This window comes from Castanea sativa, chromosome 12, assembly GCF_040712315.1.
Source record: "Castanea sativa cultivar Marrone di Chiusa Pesio chromosome 12, ASM4071231v1".
Classification (NCBI taxonomy): domain Eukaryota; kingdom Viridiplantae; phylum Streptophyta; class Magnoliopsida; order Fagales; family Fagaceae; genus Castanea; species Castanea sativa.
In genome coordinates this window covers 15,373,615-15,392,784 of record NC_134024.1, presented here as the reverse complement: position 1 = coordinate 15,392,784, position 19,170 = coordinate 15,373,615, and the positions used below count along the sequence as shown (strand labels likewise).

At 37.0% G+C, this 19,170-nt stretch overlaps 1 protein-coding gene across 1 annotated transcript; it reads right to left on the bottom strand.

Moving 5' to 3' along the window:
• Positions 1-17,710: 17,710 nt before the first annotated feature.
• Positions 17,711-18,778, bottom strand: LOC142618517 (uncharacterized). Its single transcript, XM_075791459.1, has one exon. The coding sequence runs from the start codon at positions 18,752-18,754 to the stop codon at positions 17,915-17,917; it is 840 nt and encodes a 279-aa protein (XP_075647574.1). The 5' UTR covers positions 18,755-18,778; the 3' UTR covers positions 17,711-17,914.
• Between the last annotated feature and the right edge of the window lie 392 nt (positions 18,779-19,170).

The window sequence follows — 19,170 nt, the reverse complement described above, 5'->3', positions numbered from 1 at the left end:
ATTGAGAGTTTGAGATTGGAGCTGAAAAAAGGAAAAAAGATTTTTTTTTTTTAAGTACAAAATTTAGTTACAAAATTGGCTGTAACTTTTAGGCTACAAAATTTATTGTAATAATCTTACTCAATAAAATAAACATTACCACATATTTTGAAAATCTAACCTTTGAATTGCGTGATTTTTGTGCTCTTAATACACATTAAATTTTGTGTCAATCGGCTACTATTTACTATATGATTTATAAGCTTATATTTTATGCATAATTTTAAATTACAAAACTTGCAGTTTAAAAAATTTATTGATAAAATAGTTATTGATATTTAATTTTCTATAAAATTTGCAAGTATATGAAGAATATAAGAAAAAGATATAATCCAATGGTGGATTTGTCAAAATTCACCTCCAATAAAAAGATATTAAAAATGTAGCCTTAGTTTACAACTAATTTTGTAGCTAAACTTTGTCAAAATAACAACTTAAAAGATGGAAAACAAGTTTAGTAATGTGTAGAATTGTTATAGAGAGGCTCATCATGGGTATAATAGGATTCAGATTCAAACAAGATCAATTTGCTTGTCTCAGCGAATTAGAGATTTGGCAAAGCTTATAAGTACATAACTTCCCTTCTCCTTTAATCCAATCATCTACCATTTATTTTAGATGGTTAATTAATTAATAATTACCACATGAAATGATGGAATTCACTTGAAATAGATGATAGGTGATTAATCTCTAATATGAATAAGATTAAAGGCTTTCAAAATTGGAAATGAGTTGCTCAATTATAATAAGGGAAATGATATCTCCACAACATTTTCACAACAGTTTTACAACAAATCCTAAATGACAGATTGTTACTGGTTTTTATTGTTGGGGCAAAAAAGTAATTTTCATATTATGTTCAAATTTGAACCAATAACAACTAACCAACTATGATTTGTTGTAAAAATGTTGTGGACGTAACATCTCTCTTATAATAATGGGCAAATTACAATAAACCCACCTGTGATTGAGTCTGTTAGTACTTTGCCAACCCGTAGTTCAAAACTTAACATTTTGTCCACTTGAGTTACCTTTGTTAGTCTCCGATTATCCACCTCGGTTAAAAATAAAGGTAAATATATCTTTTTGTCCCACTTTTATGTCTCTCTCCTCTATAAAAAAGAAAAAAAGAAGAGAGAAATAAGATGTAAAAGTAGATTTGTAAAAATTTTAAACCCAGGTTCGAGAATATACTTCCTCTTGGTATGCACGGTAGGGTACATATCAAGTGTTGCAACTTTCTGCTATAATCCAAGACAAGAAAACCACCAGCCCACCAACACAAGAATTCAATATCAGAAATCATTTATTAAAAAAATAGCTCTATATATAACTTTTCCCAACTGCCACATCGCTTCAAAAAATCAGGCTTGATGCTCCAACTGAGAATTTTAAAATTCACAGCTCAAAAGTGTCCTCAAGAGGGCAAAGTGGGGGAGCTGCTTCGTAATTTTAAGGAGGCACATGCCGATATACACAAATAAAGGAACTAAACAAATAAATTTAAAATCTAAAAAAATAATCTGCATATTGAAATCTGAATATTAACCAAATGAGGTTGTGCACCATCTGACCTGAGACCAAACAGAAAAAAATGTAATCAAAGTGGGTTTCAAAGACAGAGAGAGAGGTTCGGTTACAGAGAGTTCATAATTAATTACTACAAATAGGTCTTGAGGTTCTCATCACGAAGGACGGTGACGCCATTTTCGAGCTTGCAAGAGCTTACACTCTAGGTAGCCTTTTCCCCTATATCTCTAAGGTCATCTTCTACTAATTTGTACAAGTTCTAATTTCAAAATTTTGATTTGTAATGTTCATCACTTTTTGTATAAAATTCAAACTCTAACTCTATGATTGATTTTAAATTTGTTTGTCTTAAGAAAATGCTTTTAACAAAGGTGGGTAATAGGAGACTAACAGAAGTAATCTCAGATGAGTAAAGTGTTAAGTTTTGAACTACGGGTAGGCAAAGTGCAAACGGGTCAAACCACATGAGGGTTTACTGTAATTTGCCCTATAATAATATAATATTAATATGTCGAAGTGATAATTAAGATGGTCACAAATACAGGATTGAAGGCCATGATTAGTTTCAAATTCTTAAATTATTGAGAAGACTTCGTTATCTCCTTAATTAGGAATGGTAGTGTAGAGAGGGAAAATTCCCGGCCTATCACAAGCTGATACATCATGCCACCAAGTCCACAAAGTATGACTAGTTAAAAAGCATCATGTACTGTTACTAGAAATTTGCCAAATTTCATTAAGGTAAAAACATGAAAAACATGTAAAATGCTAATCACACGTAGGCGCATGTAAGCAATGACACAAGCAAGCTAGTGCGTGTAAGTGATGACCCAAGCGATCCAGTGCGTGTAAACGATGACCCAAGCAGACCAATCGGGTTGTAACATGTGTCACCAATCAGACTCCGCCACGTATTGCTCACCTACCCCCAAACTCCTATAAATAGAAGTCTTCTTAAGGCATTTGGAGACACCAAGACATCTAGAGCACAAGCAGCATCAAAGAAGATTCAGAAGTACAGATGCTCTGCTGGAATCAAGCCCTGAAGCATTCAGGAACTTCAAGAACTTCAACCTCGAATACAAACAACATTCGAAGCAAAATCATCCTAACTACTTGTCTAGATCTCAAAGGTCACTGGAATTAAGCTCAAAAGCCTCCAGAAACCTCAACAAACCACAAATCAGCGAAGCTCTAAGGATTCAAGCCTCTAAAGCCCCGAAGAACTTCCACCACAAACCTTCCGAAAAGAAGAACGCACCAAGAACGCAAAGAACAAAGAATTTCTAACAAGCTCATAGCTAGAGATTCATTGTAATTCCATTTCAAAGATCTTCGATCCTTTCCTCAGCCAAATTGAAGGATATTTTGTGTTCGAATCAAAATTATATTACCACAATTCCAATTAACAAATCTTTCAAGGAGATCGAATCAGATGATCACTCTTTTGTAATTACAGAGAATTGCACCACATATTCATCAATACAAATTCGTATTTGTGAAACTATTTTACTTGTTTGACTTATTTCGAACAGAGAATTTAGTTGTCTACAAATTCTGGCACGCCCAGTGGGACTCCTCTGCCTCTCATCTCATTCTCCTTCAAAGAAAGAAATTTTCATCATCTTGCTACCAACTTCAATGGCCTTTAGCAAGAACATTCAAGCTTCAACAATAGCTACTTCAATTAAACTTGGTACGGCTACCACCAACAATTGCAATGGTGCAATCAATCGTAGCTAGCCTAAAGCTCACAATCAAATAAAATCTCAATCAACCAAGGAAGTTAAGATCCAAACAATCATCTCCTTAGACCCTCTTGCAAGAAACAAGGTCATCAACAAGGACATCTCCACCTTGGAACACCTCAAGTATGGGGGCAAATCCCTTTCTTCCTTCACAAGAAGTTGGTCGCATGATTTCTCTCCCATCAAAGTGAACCCAAAAGATGAAATTTCACGTGCTCACTTCAATTCACTTCCTTCTCCATCATCTGTGGAAGTTGTGTCAATCATGATAACTAACACCTCTACCATGGAAGAAAAGATGGCTGAAATGAAACAAAGGGTCGTCCTTTTCACAAAAGCACTTGAAGATAAGGACCTCCAAATTGCAACTTTAATGAACAAACTTGAGGTACAAGATCTTGGTGAATCAAGCCATGGTCATAAAATCACATCTGCGAAGGATGACGAAGGGAGAGAAATTGAAAACACTCCCCAACAAGAACATTCCACCTCAATGGCCTCGATATCTGTCCAACAACTGCAGGACATGATAACGAATACCATACTAGCACAATATGGAGGTTCTTCTACAAATTCTCTCATATATTCAAAACCCTATACGAAGCGCATTGACAATATGAGAATGCCAAATGGGTATCAACCGCCCAAGTTCTTGCAATTTGATGGCAAGGGAAACCCTAAGCAACATGTTGCTCACTTTGTAGAAACTTGCGAGAACGCAGGGACTCAAGAAGGCCTCTTTGTAAAGCAGTTTGTTCATTCACTAAAAGGAAATGCCTTTGATTGGTATACAGACTTAGAACCCAAGTCAATCGATAGTTGGGAACAACTTGAAAGGGAGTTCCTCAACCGGTTTCACAGCACACATCACACGGTAAGCATGATGGAGCTTACCAATACTAAGCAGTGGAAAGATGAGCCCGTTGTTAACTATATCAATAGGTGGCATTCTTTGATTCTAGACTGTAAGGATAGACTTTCTGAAATATCTGCTGTAGAAATGTGCATCCAAGGCATGCACTGGGGACTTCTGTACATCCTGCAAGGGATAAAGCCTCGAACATTCGAAGAATTGGCAACTTGTGCGCACGACATGGAATTGAGTATCTCTAGCCACGGAAATACAAAACCTCCCATACCTGAGGAAAGCAGAAGGGAAGTAAGAAGGAATGACAGGAATGTAAAAAGCAATTTTAACGATCCAACTGTTAATACTACCGTAGTTAAGGTTCCAAAGAGAGAAGCAAAGGCAAATGAAAAACAACTTGGAGGATGACAAAAGAATGAAGTGCGTCGTCTGACTTTTAAGGAACGTGAGCAAAAAGCATATCCGTTCCCTAATGAAGATGTACCAAACATCTTAGAACAACTATTGCAATTGAAGCTAATTGAATTGCCAGAATGCAAGCGACCAGAAGACATGGGAAAAGTTGATGACCCTAAGTACTGCAAATATCATCACGTCATTGGCCACCCAATCCAAAAATGCTTCGTCTTCAAAGAACAAATCATGAAGCTTGCCAAAGAAAACAAAATTGATCTAGACTTTGATGAAGTTGCTGGGTCAAACCATGTGACCGTTGCTTGTGATGTACTTTCAACTCTCAAGCAGGGGGCAAACACCAACAAGGCTTACAAATTGATTGACAATGATGGCGTAAGGATCGGCCCCATCAATAGGAAGTTCCTTAAACGCTTCTATGCTTGAAAATCAAAAATTGCTCCTCGGTAAGAGTTTAAACTGCTCGTTGCAGTGCTACAAGGGTACATGATGTCTTCCCATTACCTTTGAAAGCGCACAAATAAAGAGAAACTAATCCCACTCTATGTCACCATTTGCGAGTGTGGCGTAGTGGTTGGATGCCGTTGTTGCCCTTGAGGTCTCGGTCTCGGGTTCGATTAGTAGTGATACCCATTATTGCGCAATTGGTACCCATGAAATGCTGTGGGGTGTGGGGCGACGATTACACACGTGAGCCCTCCCTTTTTGTAAAAATAAAAAAATAATAAAAAAAATCATAGAAAAAAAAATCTTTTGAACTACGTGATGACTTGATCCCTCTCGAGGGTATGTAGGCAATTTAGCATCTTTTGCTAAGTTCAATCACGCCCAAAAAAAAAAAGGGAGCCGAGAATGAGGTCTTCTTTATTGATTAACAAAAGGAAAATAGTACAAGGGGAAAAGCATAAGGACACGCATGAAGGGAACTAAATAAAAAGATTACGACATCCATTTCGAGTCTTTCAAGCTAGAACAATTATCTTCCAAAAGGGCTCGTATCTTCTCTAAGGCCTCCATATCTAGGTCTTCAAGAGCGGAAGTGGATTTGACTTCTTCAAGCTATTCTTATAAGGCTTGCATGACATTGTCTTGTTCAACTTGATGAGCTTCAATTTGAGATAGTGATTGCTCTAATTGGACAAGCTCGATTCGCAGGTCGAGCTTGGTCTTCAAAGATGCTTTCTTGTGTGATGCTTCAGAAAGGAGGAGCTTAATTTCAGCCGCATGTTGAATTAAGTTGACGAGACTTGGTCGTTTATTCAAAGACTCTTTCATTTTCAAATAGTCTGCAACCCCCTCATAATATTTGTTAACATGCTCACACAAGTGTCAAGAATCCACTCCGAGACTTTCAATCCCATTATAGATTTCATTTACTTCAGCTTGCAGGAGAATGTTGTCCACAGAAAGATTCGAAAGCTGGTTTAAAAGAATATCTCCCAACATAGAAGCCCCTTTCTTATGAACGGAAGAAATATGTGCCATGGCTTGAAATGTAGAGACTTCTGGAGGGTTGGTTGGTTGCAAGAATGAGTGAAGGGTCTTTTCTGCTTTAGTCAAGAATTTGGGCGACGTGCCAACATCAGCAAATTTATGCCTCTTGAGATCCGAACTCTTTGCAGATGGCTTCGAGATAGAAGACTCACTATTTGTAAAGACATGCGCATGATCAATGGAAGTTCCCGCATTAACACCCTTCATTGGACTCTTCAAATTTGTCCAATTGTGGTCAAAGTCGTTATGCACCTCCTCTTCAGAAATTTTAATGGCATCTTCAACTGGAACAACAAGCGAACCTTTGGTGCCTTGACTTCGAGTAACTTCAATATTTCCAGATGATTCTTTTGAATGACAGTCATCTTCAAGAGGATGCCGTGTAAACTCTGACAAAGGTTGTGGAATGTATGGGTCTTGCAATTCCCTTTTTCCCTTCTGAGACTTGTTCGATGTTATTGATTTAACATGGAAGGAGGCAATGTCAGCCAGGAGACCTGTTCCTTTAGTAACATCATCTCCGCAAATTCCTTCCCACCATTGTTTGTAGCCATGTCTGACTTGACTTCCAAAGTCTGTGGCAAAAGCCGGAACAAGTACCTTGGAATCCATGTTGCAACGAGTGAAATATTGGTAGAATTGGTATAGATCTTTCAAAGAGCTTGTATCGATTTCCTCCTTCAAATCACCTGGAATGTCTTGGTGAAATCCAAAGCGTCGACTGAATCTATGAGGACTATACGCTTCTACAATGCATTGGTCTTCACATCGAAGTGACAAGTATCCCGAGCGAAGGCTCATAAAGTAGTCGGACTTCTGGATTGATAAATGATTGTTGTCGATGAATGTCTGGTCGTAGCTTTTCTTGAAAGCAGTCCCGTGCCGAAGGAAGTCAGTGGCTGTTCGTATATGCTTTCGTGCGGAGAATTCACTAAACAGAGACGCATAACCTACACCAGAATATTTGGTCATCAAAGGATCTGATAGTTTGGCATTGGTGATGCGATTGCTCCTAAAAAAATGAGCTACCCATGCATAAACATAATGGATGGCAAAGCTAGCTCCAGACTTGCTCGGAGTAGGAAAGGAAGAAATAGTGTTAAGACCACGATAAATACTAGCCAATACTGGAGCAGCAAGGCCGAATGAACGACCATTAGCCATGGAACTAGCAATCTTGAAAGTGCCTGGATGGATGCTATTTAGATCCTTGATGGGAAAGACAAATATGCACAGCCAACAGGAAAGAAGTGCCGATAAATAAGTTTCTTCCTTTAAGTCACCCTCAACTTGAAGATCTGCAAAGACCCCGTGCTCTTTATCAGACCATGGTCCGTGCTCGTTTATCACGCCAAAGGGATTATGACTACACTTGGGAATGGTCGTCTGTCTTGCTGGTTTCCTAGGAGCTGAGTACCTCCCATTTCCTCTATACCAAAAAGTAATCCAATCACGAACACTTACCTTCCCTTGTCTCTTCAGCCAATTTTGAAGGTGATGGTACGCCATACAAAGGTAGCGACAACTGTACGGCAGATAAGGCCGTCCTTGGTCGTTGGTTCCCTCCAGCTCTTGCGCGTTGGGTACCACTTCGTCATAAAATGAACCTGTGCAAGGAAGTCCACCAAGAATGGAAAGATCCCATGGTGTGATGGAAATCTCCCCAACTAAGGTATGGAGGGTATTGGTCGAAGGACTCCAACACTCACAAAATGCCTTCATGAGATTCTCATTATAATCGTACGTGAACAAGGAGGCAAAGACAGCATTGTAAAGGTGGGTCGCATCAAGGAGGTGTTTACATCGGCCAAGCACATCTTCTAGCCAATCCCAATAAAGGGAGAAATAGGAAAACCCTCCATTCACGCTAAAGGAAAAATTCCAATTGGCGCGTTTTGCAATTATCTCTCGTCCTAAAGTGTTATACGACTTTGATTTGGCAACATCTTTGTGATGCGAAGCAAGGAGGATAATTGTCTCCAAGTTAGAGCCGTTGTCGGGGGGAACAACCTATGACCATTTTGGCAAATTGAGAGGATAAGAGTGATGGCCCCATCTCTCTGAAAATCTTCCAATTATTGGCGGACGAACAATCAAAGTCGTAGCCTTTGCATCCTTGTCACCTTTCTTTTTACAAATGAACAAGGCCGGTTCTTGACCAATCTTCGAATACTTGAAAAAGAGCATCATGATAGCTTTTTAAAAAAAAAAAATTAGTACAAGCAAAGAATGTGAAAAAAAAAAGAAAAAAAAAGAAAAAGAAAGAAAAGGGGGCATGATTCCTCTATACTGTTATGTTACTTGCTGGAGGATAGACTTGTGCAACTTTAGGCATACTCCGAATGCCCTTATATAGGGGTCTTTGGAAGCCAATGGACAGGGGAAAAAGAGGTGTAAACCATACTTTCAAAAAAAAAACTACTGCACCAAACCTTGAAAAAAGGGGTAAGTTCCTACGGAAGAGACATGTTGTCAGGAAGAAATTACCTCACTAAAACTCAGAGAAGGCTCATAGGCCTGCAAAGAATAACACATCATCTAGAAGAAACTGTTGCACTAGTCCTTGAAGGAAGATTTAGGCTAGCAAAGAGTACCATGTTGTTCAAAGAAATTGTGCCACCAACCCTTGAGAACAATAGAGGCACTCAATAGTTACCCCGAACCTATTTCCTGCCTGAGTTGCCCGATGCTGTCAGAATAGCCACCGCCAAAATAGACCAAGAATAGGTCCAACAATGCCAGCGGACTTCTTTTTCAGACTCGTGGAAATCCAGACCTCATTTCACAAAACCGAATCCACAGAGATCTTAAACCAACAAAAATCGACAAAACCCAAGAAAGCTCAATCTTGCCGAGGAAAACACGCGCCTCCACGCGCCGCCAAAAGCTTCAGAGGATCGCGGCATATTCCTACAAATCCAGACATCATATCAAAGAAGTGGCATTACCAGTCGATCTAGAGGGCCGCGATGCGCAAAACCTAAAAATTTTGGATCCAAACTCAACCCCACGCGCTGCCACGTGCCTCTAGAAGCTCTGACGAATGCTGCCTCAGTGAACACGTGCTCCCACGCGCCACCATAAATTCTCATGCGCTCACACAAGCTGACGCCTCTTTCACGCGCGTACACACGCCCCATGTCGACACGCCCTTTAGTTGCATGACGTCACTCGCCCCAGTTTAACCCGTTTGTCCAGGCCGGCCCGGTTTGACTTGTTCATCCTGACCCGGTCCAAACCGCTTGCTAAAAAAAATTTTAAAAAAAAAAAGAAGAGAAAGGCTTCGACCAAGTTGGACCTTTGACTTTGACCAAAAAGTCAAAATTCTCAATATGGACCTGTCCTACTCAGTTTTTCGAGTACATTCCAATTTCAGGATCTGTTTCTTCAACCGAGACGTGGAAATTGCACAACGGTCCAATTTCTAGAAAGTTGACTTTTGCACAAATCTTGACCAAAAGTCAAAATTTTCGAGAAGGACCTGTCTCGCCCGTTTTTTTCGCGTACGTTCCAATTTTGGGGTATATTTATTCATTTGAGAATCCAAAATTGCTCAAATAGTGTGATTCTACAACTGTTGGCTTTGATATAAACTTTGACCAAGAATCAAGATGTCCGAGCAAAGCTTATCCTATTCAGATTTTCACAGAGATTCTGATTTTGAAATCTATGTATTTGTTTTGGACTTAGAAACCACCAGTCTGACCCACGTCTCCAAAATACTAGCAACGTCCAAAACTTAATCTCCTAAGATCAAAATTTGAGATTCCTCCAAACTTGATCAAGGCTCCCCTTTCAAAGAACAGATGAACTCTCACAAGTATGTCTCAAAACTGAAATCACATTTGGTCACTACTTCAGCTTACCATTTCCGTCAGTGCCTACCAGTCTCCAACCTACCATTCCTATTCGGCGCCTACCGTTCTCATCCACCATTCTCACCAAAAATTTGCGTTCGCCATTCTCAACTACCCAACTGTCATTCTTCATCTTTCCACTATAAATATAAGGGTCGGATACATTGAAGCTCATCGAGAAAAACACACTGAATCATGAAATGAAGATTTGCTTCTTTCAAATTTTCAATTCCTCCTTCTCACAATCATTTCTTACTATGGCCTCATCATTCTCAACACCTAGCAACCAAAATCGCTTCATAATCAGTTTGAAATCAACCATTTCATGATTCAGTAGAAACCCTTCTCACAACATCATCCTTGTTTTAAGATCCAAACAAATTTTGTTTCCCCACTTAACGACCACATTTGTTCATAAAGTTATTCATAACAAGGTCTGCATCGACCTTCCATGCTTCCTTGGACTTGGTTGGCCAGAAAATCTAAGTCCAGCAGAGACACCTGTTCCTAAGATCAGGGCTCCCGTAGTCTCTCTCCAACTGTTTGGTCTCCCATCAGAGGCAGTGGTTCGGAACAAACAGCAACTTGGCTGGTTTCTAAAACCAGGATCGCAAGTTAGCTCCACCTTTCCTTTTGTTGTGCTTTCCCAACAAGTGGCATTAGGTGAAGATGGTGAAAGGTGTTGGAGTATCCTACAAATTGTCTCCTATCCAACACTTACGATGACTTCCAAGGTACCAGCTTATCAGAAATCAGCCTTTTGTGTCGGTAAATGGTCGCTAAGGCCTCATTCCATGTTCCCACCAGCGTGGGGTCCAAAGGTCATCGTTGCTGGTACCTCAAAACACACTTTCTGGAATTACTCCAACATAAAATTAGCTTGAAGAATTTCAGAAAATATACTTCTGAAATTACTTCAACTTAATGTCCGTCAGCATGATCCCATCACACATGCGCATTCAACGACTTGCTGATGGACCTCATTCGACATACAGGGCCAGCGCCATGGTGGCGTGTGTTTCACCCATTCACTTTGCTTCATCACCATCTTCTTCACCACCACCACCAGTAGACCCAAAATCCATAAACTTCTGAAATTACCTCAACTTAACTTGGGTGATATAATAACACATGCACATTCAACCACTTTCCCACATGTTCTCTCCATAATCCGAAGTATATCCTTTAGATATAACTTCACCAGAAGTTCTTAAAAACGGGAGGCTAGTTTCATAGCTCTGCATGCTGTACCCTAGCCAACATTCTCACTTCTTCTCCATCTTCTACACCCTGTGATCGCCACCAACGATCCAAAATACTCCTCTGAAATTACTTCAGCTTAATTCCTGCCAATATGATTCAATAACCAAGTACATCCAGCTACTTGCAAATGACTTTTTGTCCCATTGACCCATTTCAAATATCATGGAACACTCTTTTGAAATTACTTCAACTTAACCTCTGTTGAGAAGGCCCGGTCATGCGAGTACATTCAAATACTCGCAGACCTCTTTTTGGTCTCATCAAAGCCTTTCATATGGGTGGGTCTACTCTTCTGAAATTATTTCATCCTGATAAAAGCTCCACCACCTTCAACCACTGCATTTGAAGAGTCGAGTGTTAAAATTCATTCTTTTCGAGACTCATTCCCTCACCACACTCTGAAGCTGTGTACGTGAACGAAGTCTGGAGGGGGCATTTGTAGAAAGGGGAAATTTCAGGCCTATCACAAGCTGACACATCATGCTACTAAGTCCACAAAGTATGGCTAATTACAAAGCATCATGTACTGTTACTAGAAATTTGCCAAATTTCATTAAGGTAAAAACATGAAAAACATGCAAAATGCTAATCACACGTAGGCGCGTGTAAGAAATGACACAAGCAAGCCGGCGCATGTAAGCGATGACCCAAGCGATCCAGTGCGTGTAAGTGATGACCCAAGCAAACCAATCAGGTTGTGACATGTGTCACCAATCAGACTCCGCCACGTATTGCTCACCTACCCCCAAACTCCTATAAATAGAAGCCTTCCTAAGGCATTTGGAGACACCAAGACATCTAGAGCACAAGCAGCATTAAGGTAAAAACATGAAAAACATGCAAAATGCTAATCACACGTAGGCGCGTGTAAGAAATGACACAAGCAAGCCGGCGCATGTAAGCGATGACCCAAGCAATCCAGTGCGTGTAAGTGATGACCCAAGCAAACCAATCAGGTTGTGACATGTGTCACCAAGCAGACTCCGCCACGTATTGCTCACCTACCCCCAAACTCCTATAAATAGAAGCCTTCCTAAGGCATTTGGAGACACCAAGACATCTAGAGCACAAGCAGCATTAAAGAAGATTCAGAAGTATAGATGCTCTGCTGGAATCAAACCCTGAAGCCTCCAGGAACTTCAAGAACTTCAACCTTGAATACAAACAACATTCGAAGCAAAATCATCCAAACTACTTGTCTAGATCTCAAAGGTCACTGGAATCAAGCTCAAAAGCCTCCAGAAACCTCAACAAACCACAAATCAGCGAAGCTCTAAGGATTCAAGCCTCTAAAGCTCCGAAGAACTTCCACCACAAACCTTCCGAAAAGAAGAACGCATGAAGAACACGAAGAACGCACGAAGAACACGAAGAACGCACCAAGAACGCAAAGAACAAAGAATTTCTAACAAGCTCATAACTAGAGATTCATTGTAATTCCGTTTCAAAGATCTTCGATCATTTCCTCAGCCAAATTGAAGGATATTTTGTATTCGAATCAAAATTATATTACCACAATTCCAATTAACAAATCTTTCAAGGAGATCGAATTAGAGGATCACTCTTTTGTAATTACAGAGAATTGTACCACATATTCATCAATACAAATTCGTATTTGTGAAACTATTTTACTTGTTTGACTTATTTCGAACAGAGAATTTAGTTGTCTACAGGTAGTTTTTTTTTTTTTTGGAATAATAAGTATTATAACACACATGAGGAGAGGAGAGAATGTTTTAAAGAAACTGACAGTGTTGTATATCCAAAAGGGCATAACTCTTGGATACACAATACAGATTTTAAAACCTTTTTAACTCACGCTCATTTTCCAATGTGAGATATTAGTTCTAAAGTTCTAATTGATGAAAATCAGCCATGTTTGGCTGGTTAGTGTGAACTAGAAAAGTGTTTCCCTACAAGTTGCGTGGCACTCTTTTTAATTTTCTCTCTTCTCCCCTTTTCTCTCTCCCTTCAAATAAAACTGATAATTTTGGATGTTAGATTTTATGATGTTGTTTTATATATTTATACTTACAATTAAAAAATAATTTATATATTAGATTTATAAATTGAGTTTTGCTTATAAACTTGAAGTAATTAAGTTTAATCTTTAACCAAAAAAGAAAATTTTCATTGCCCCTTTTCAAATTGCAATTGCCATGCATTTTATGTGGTACTCAAACAAGAATTAAGTTTAGTTACAAAATTGGTTGACCTCACTTAATATATTTTTATTGGAGGTGAATTTTGACAAATCCATAATTGAATTACATTTTCTTCTTACATCCTCCATACTTGCAAATTTCTAGAAATTAAAAATCAATAGTTATGTCATCAATAAATTGTTTAAATTGCAAGTTTTTGTAGTTTAAAATTATACATAAAATATAAGTTTATAGATCATATAATAAAAAATATCTGATTGACATAAAATTTGACATGTGTATTGAGAGTGTAAAGAACATGTAATTCAACGGTTAAATTTTTTAAATATGTAGTAATGTTTATTTTATTAAGTAAGATTGTAGCTTAGGGTTACAACTAATTTTGTAGCTAAACTTTATCCCTCAAAAAATTCCGATTGTATTTTTTACATTCATAATTTATAAACAAAAGAAACTCGAAGATTTTCTTGCCACCATTTATATATTTATGTTTTAAATTTTTTTGATTAGTTCCTTGCTTTTTTTAGAATTTTTGTTAGGATTTTTAATGATGACTAATTCCATGACAAATTCTCATGTATTTTAGGTGTTAGTTGGTTAGGTCCAAAATATTGAATGTTGGCAACCCGTCATGATAAAAAGGCTGAGTCCGGGTTAGAAATTGCTCAAAGACAACAAAATTTCGATGTGCTCAAAATAACTATGAAGATAAAGCCTGAGAAAGCGGTTGCAGTAATAAAGTGGGAGCTTAGATACAAGTCATGTTACATATATTAGAGGTCTTGTAAGTCTTGATTGTAATGCAACCTATTCCTAGCAGAGTTGACAAAACTGGGCTAAGCTTTGGAGTGTTATTATTATTTTTTTTTTTCTGAGTTTTCACTTCATAAACAATTTATCATCTCTTGTGTGATTGTTTATCTATATTATTGAATCTGGTTAATTAACTACTTGAACCTAATTTGTGAAATTGGTAAATCCGTAGTAAACTGTACTAGAATTCAGAGCATATCTAACATTTTGAAACCAATTCCTTCCAATGGGAAAGGGATGGAAAATGACATTCCATGCCAATATCTATCTTTCTTTAATATTTTATTTAAATGGTGTATTGATATGTCAAATATATTCCCTTTCTCAATTTATTTTTATTTTGGTCAGATTTTTGGATAAAATATATAAAAATATATTTAATTAATCTACTATATATTTTATTTTGATGGCTCTCACTTTCATTTGGCCCACTGTTCTATTATAATATTGACCTCTCACCTCCGCTGCTCCGCAGCCATAGCTTAATTAAGACCAGGGAAGAATAAGCCTAAACGTGGGATGTAGACAGGTTTTCTCCTTCACTGGTTGTTGGCATTGTTCCATAAGTGTATCTAGTTGTTAGTTGTTACCTGAGGACTAGCGTCATAGATGCTTCTTATTTTACAAACGAGTACTTCTAAGCTCATTTTATTATTATTATTATTTTTTTTTTTTAAAAAGAGGAAAAAAAATATTGGCCATTGACTAATATATAATCAAAAGGTTATGAGTAAAACTTAGATACCGTACCTTATGTTTTTCAATTAAATTTAAACACAAGATTGTATAATTGAAGGATCTGGAAATCAATCCTCCCACCTACACTAAAAGTTAATTAGTGTCTTAATCATCAAGAGCAGATGTTATAAGTTAAAATTTTTTTTTTAAAAATTGACTGTATTAAATTTAATTATTCTTAAAAAATAAAAAAATAAAATACTGTAAATGTTTCATTGATCAATGCAGTGATGTTCGTGTTTGAATTCAATTAAAACATTTAATGTATTTACACTTACACCTAAACCTTTGTAACTTTTGTTTTTTGGAGGAAAATTATAACTAATTAAGTTTATCCATTAAATTCGTAAAGATAAATCACTACATTATTCCATTTCATTTGTCCTTTTTCTCCTATTAACCCCTAATATCCTGCTTGTCCTTTTCACTATTTTTAACAACAAAAGAAGCTTAAATAATTAGATTCACATCACCGTTTACTAATGTTTTAAATGGTATATAAGATTCTTAGCCCAAAAAAAAAAAATTTGTATGGAAGATATAAATGATTTATATCAAATTTTAAACTCAGTTGGGGAAGCCGAAGCCATTAATGATCAATACATGGCTCAGCCCATAACTTTTTTTTTTGAGCGATCAGCCCATAAATTTTTCAGGCTAAGAAAAGTGATCCAAACTAGACTATGGGCCAAATAATTAGGTTAAGCCCAAATTTTTCGTACTGGGCTATTATCGTGCCACGTAGCCCCCGTACACGCCTTCGTAGAATCGGCCACCTTAATTAGCTTAATCTAAAAGCCCACACGACCGGCATACCATCTTTTGGTGCATCATTATAAAGAAGATCTAAAAGAATATTTATGTGGAGAAATCAGCCGCGAGAAAAATGTTTTATTCATAATATTTAATAATATTTTTATAATAAATTTTAAATGATAGGTTATTATTAATTATTACTTATGGATAAAAAAATAATTTTAATAATGGGTTTTAATTATAATCAATAACAATTTACTATTTATAATCTATTGTGAAAATATTGTGGACGTAGCACTTCTGCCCAAAGTAACATTCACATTTTCTATTTGTGTGTGTTTTTTGTTAGCTATGATAAAATTTTAAGTTATGAGATCTAGTCCATAATGATTACTCTTTATTATTATTCAACCAAGATATTAATTAATTTTTTGTGTAAGCGAGGTTTGAACTGTAAATCTTTTATTTGATATCAAGAGATTTTACAAGTTGAGTTGACTAAAACTCACAATTTTTTTATTTTATTTTTTGTGTGTTTACTGATTAAAAATATTTGTGTTAAAAAATGAAGCAAAATATTATCCTTGAGAGTTATTAGCTCAATCAAAGGAGAGAGGGTGTCTAAATATGACATGCCAAGATTCTAATGGAGAATTTATATTTAGAGTATAGTTTAAATTGCATTAGAAATATATACTATTAAAATAATGATATGTAAAATTAAGAAGTCTCAAATGCTTATGTGGCATAATATTATGAGCTTAACTAAAAGTTAAATTACTTCGATTTTATATAATAAACTGATCAATAACCTGTGCAAATGCACAAGACAACTCAATAAAAATTTATTTTCTCTCTTTTATTTTGTATACAAATATAAATTTTGGTAATTGCGGAAGTTATTACTTAGTACTAGGTATTTTTATAGATATTTTTATTATGATAAATATTTATCATAATAATTAATATTTATTTATTATGATCTTTATTAATATATAATTGTGGTATTATAAATTGATATATATTTTTTTATACAAAATAAAATTTCTACTCTAGCCTAATCTAAGCGTATATATATGTGAAATTCCTTCCTGGAGACTTGAATTCCAACATTTGCCCCCCACAAGCACTCATGATTATGTTTGTATATAAAATTATTTATGCTATTAATTAAATAAATTATGATGGGGCAATATTTTAATTGAGGTTTTAAATATAAAATAGAATTTAAAATCAATTAAAAAATATTTATTAGTTTATATATAATATTGGGAAAATTTTTAGGTGCTCCCGGAGTACGGAAAAATGGTACTCCATTCCGTCACATTCATGGTGGTCATATTATGAATTTAATGAGTAGACCCCACTATGAATATGAGAAAAAGAAACATTATTCTTTGTACTCTGGAAGTACCTAAGAATTACTCATAATATTGAAGTGATTCTACGACTTTGAAGCTCACTTATGCTCTAAACCTATTATTTTGTTACTCTATTTTTATGCACGTGTCAATTGTCAACCATTGTCTGAATAATGCAACCATTCAGTATATTACAAATGTATTGTAAATAGTAACGTGCACATCTTGCAATGGGTGGATATACAAACAATAATAACATTCTACGACAGTGTCCAGATAGCTCTAGGTTTTGGTATCTTTAATTAGTTCTTAACATGTTATCTTAGGACATATATTAATTATTTATTTTAGAAAAATTTTTATGAAAAAATTAATAATTTTGTCAAAAATAAATTAGTCACTTTTTCATAATTCTATAAAGAAATTTTCTAAAATAATTTATTAATATATACTATAAAGATATATGTACGGTAACAAAAACGTTTTTAATTAAGACATGTATCATCTATTATTCAAATTTCCTATATGACATTGTTATAACTTATAAGTACCGAATTATATATCAAAACAAAATAAATAAAAATAAATAAAAAATATGCACCAGTATTATGTGTAGCAAACCCAATACTTGGCCTTTGTTTCTTCATAATACAAAGATCAGCACCCACAACGTACCTTCTCTGTCGTGTTATTTGAACCAGACAAGGGACTCGTTATTACAACTTACAAACAATCCTTAATCAATTTAGTTTCATCAAACTTATGAAAAACAAATAGGCGAAGAAAAACTACGATGAAAAAGCACACAAGTACACACACACAATAGAAAAGGAAAGCTTGTTTACGAAGGTGAATGCAAAAGACAACCTCAAGTGTTGTGTAACTTGTGTTGATGGCCTTGAGAATGAGTGGAAGGCCCAATTTCTCCTGGTTCACAAGGAGGGGCAAGTGTACTTGCACTCGCAATTTCATGAACTTGAACGTCATCGTCTATTGTAACAGTCACGGTTTGTTCTCCACACGGGTTTGTCGTAATCGTCTCCTGGATGTGTTCGTGTTCCTCAACACAAGCGGCTGCGGCTGCTGCTACTGGAATTGTTACCGGTTTCTTCTTCTTTTTAGCCAAGCAGAAGAGACCAAGGGCGAGGAATGCAAGCAAGAAGGCACCGCCTAGAGAGACGCAGACGGCGATAACAGTCGTGTAGTTGTGGTGGTGATGATGATATGGTGACATAGAGGGTGATGGAGGAAGTGAATGAGGAGGGGGTGGAGGATGATGGTGGTAGGGGTAGTGAGGAGGGGGTGGAGGATGATGGTGGGGGTGGTAAGGAGCGGGTGGAGGTGGACAGTGACAGTGACATGGTGGAGGAGGAGGTGGTGGAGTTACTGGAGTACATGGAGGAGGAGGCGGCGGCGGCGGTGGTGGTGGTGGTGGAGGAGAAGGAGAAGGTGGGGGTGGTGGTGATGGGGGAGAAGGAGGAGATGGCGGTGGTGGTGGTGGGGGAGGAGGAGGAGGAGAAGGAGAAGGTGGGGGTGGTGGTGATGGGGGAGGAGGAGGAGGAGGTGGTGGCATTGTCATGTTACATTTAGGTGGTGGAGGTGATGGTGGTGGCGGAGGTGGAGGGGGTTTATGCTTGACATGGTCACAATCTGGTGGTGGAGATGGAGATGGAGGTGGTGGAGAAGGGTATTCATAATCATAACCCATTTCACAAGAAAAAATATAGAGGGATGCTTGCACCAAGCAAGAGAGTTAAGCTGCATGTATAATTGTGTGCAGGGCTGCCTCTATTTAAACTGGTTGGAGCTAGCTTTGGACTCTTAACTAAAACCATTCTGGTTAGTTATTTAGTTATAGTTGCATTAAAAAATTACTTTGAAGCCGTGACTCGGGGAGTTTAATGATCATTTTGATTGGTGCTTAGATCATACATATAAAACCACGCTGTTGAAATGAGAATTTTTTTTCTTTTCTTTTTGCAACTTGCAGGGTTCAGAAACCTGAAGTCATTCAGGTTCTTCTTTGATGTAATACCAAATTGCCGTATTAATTAATAGTAATATACATCTTAATTTGTGGATAATATAACATATTCAAAAGCTTAACCGTCTCGATGAACAATA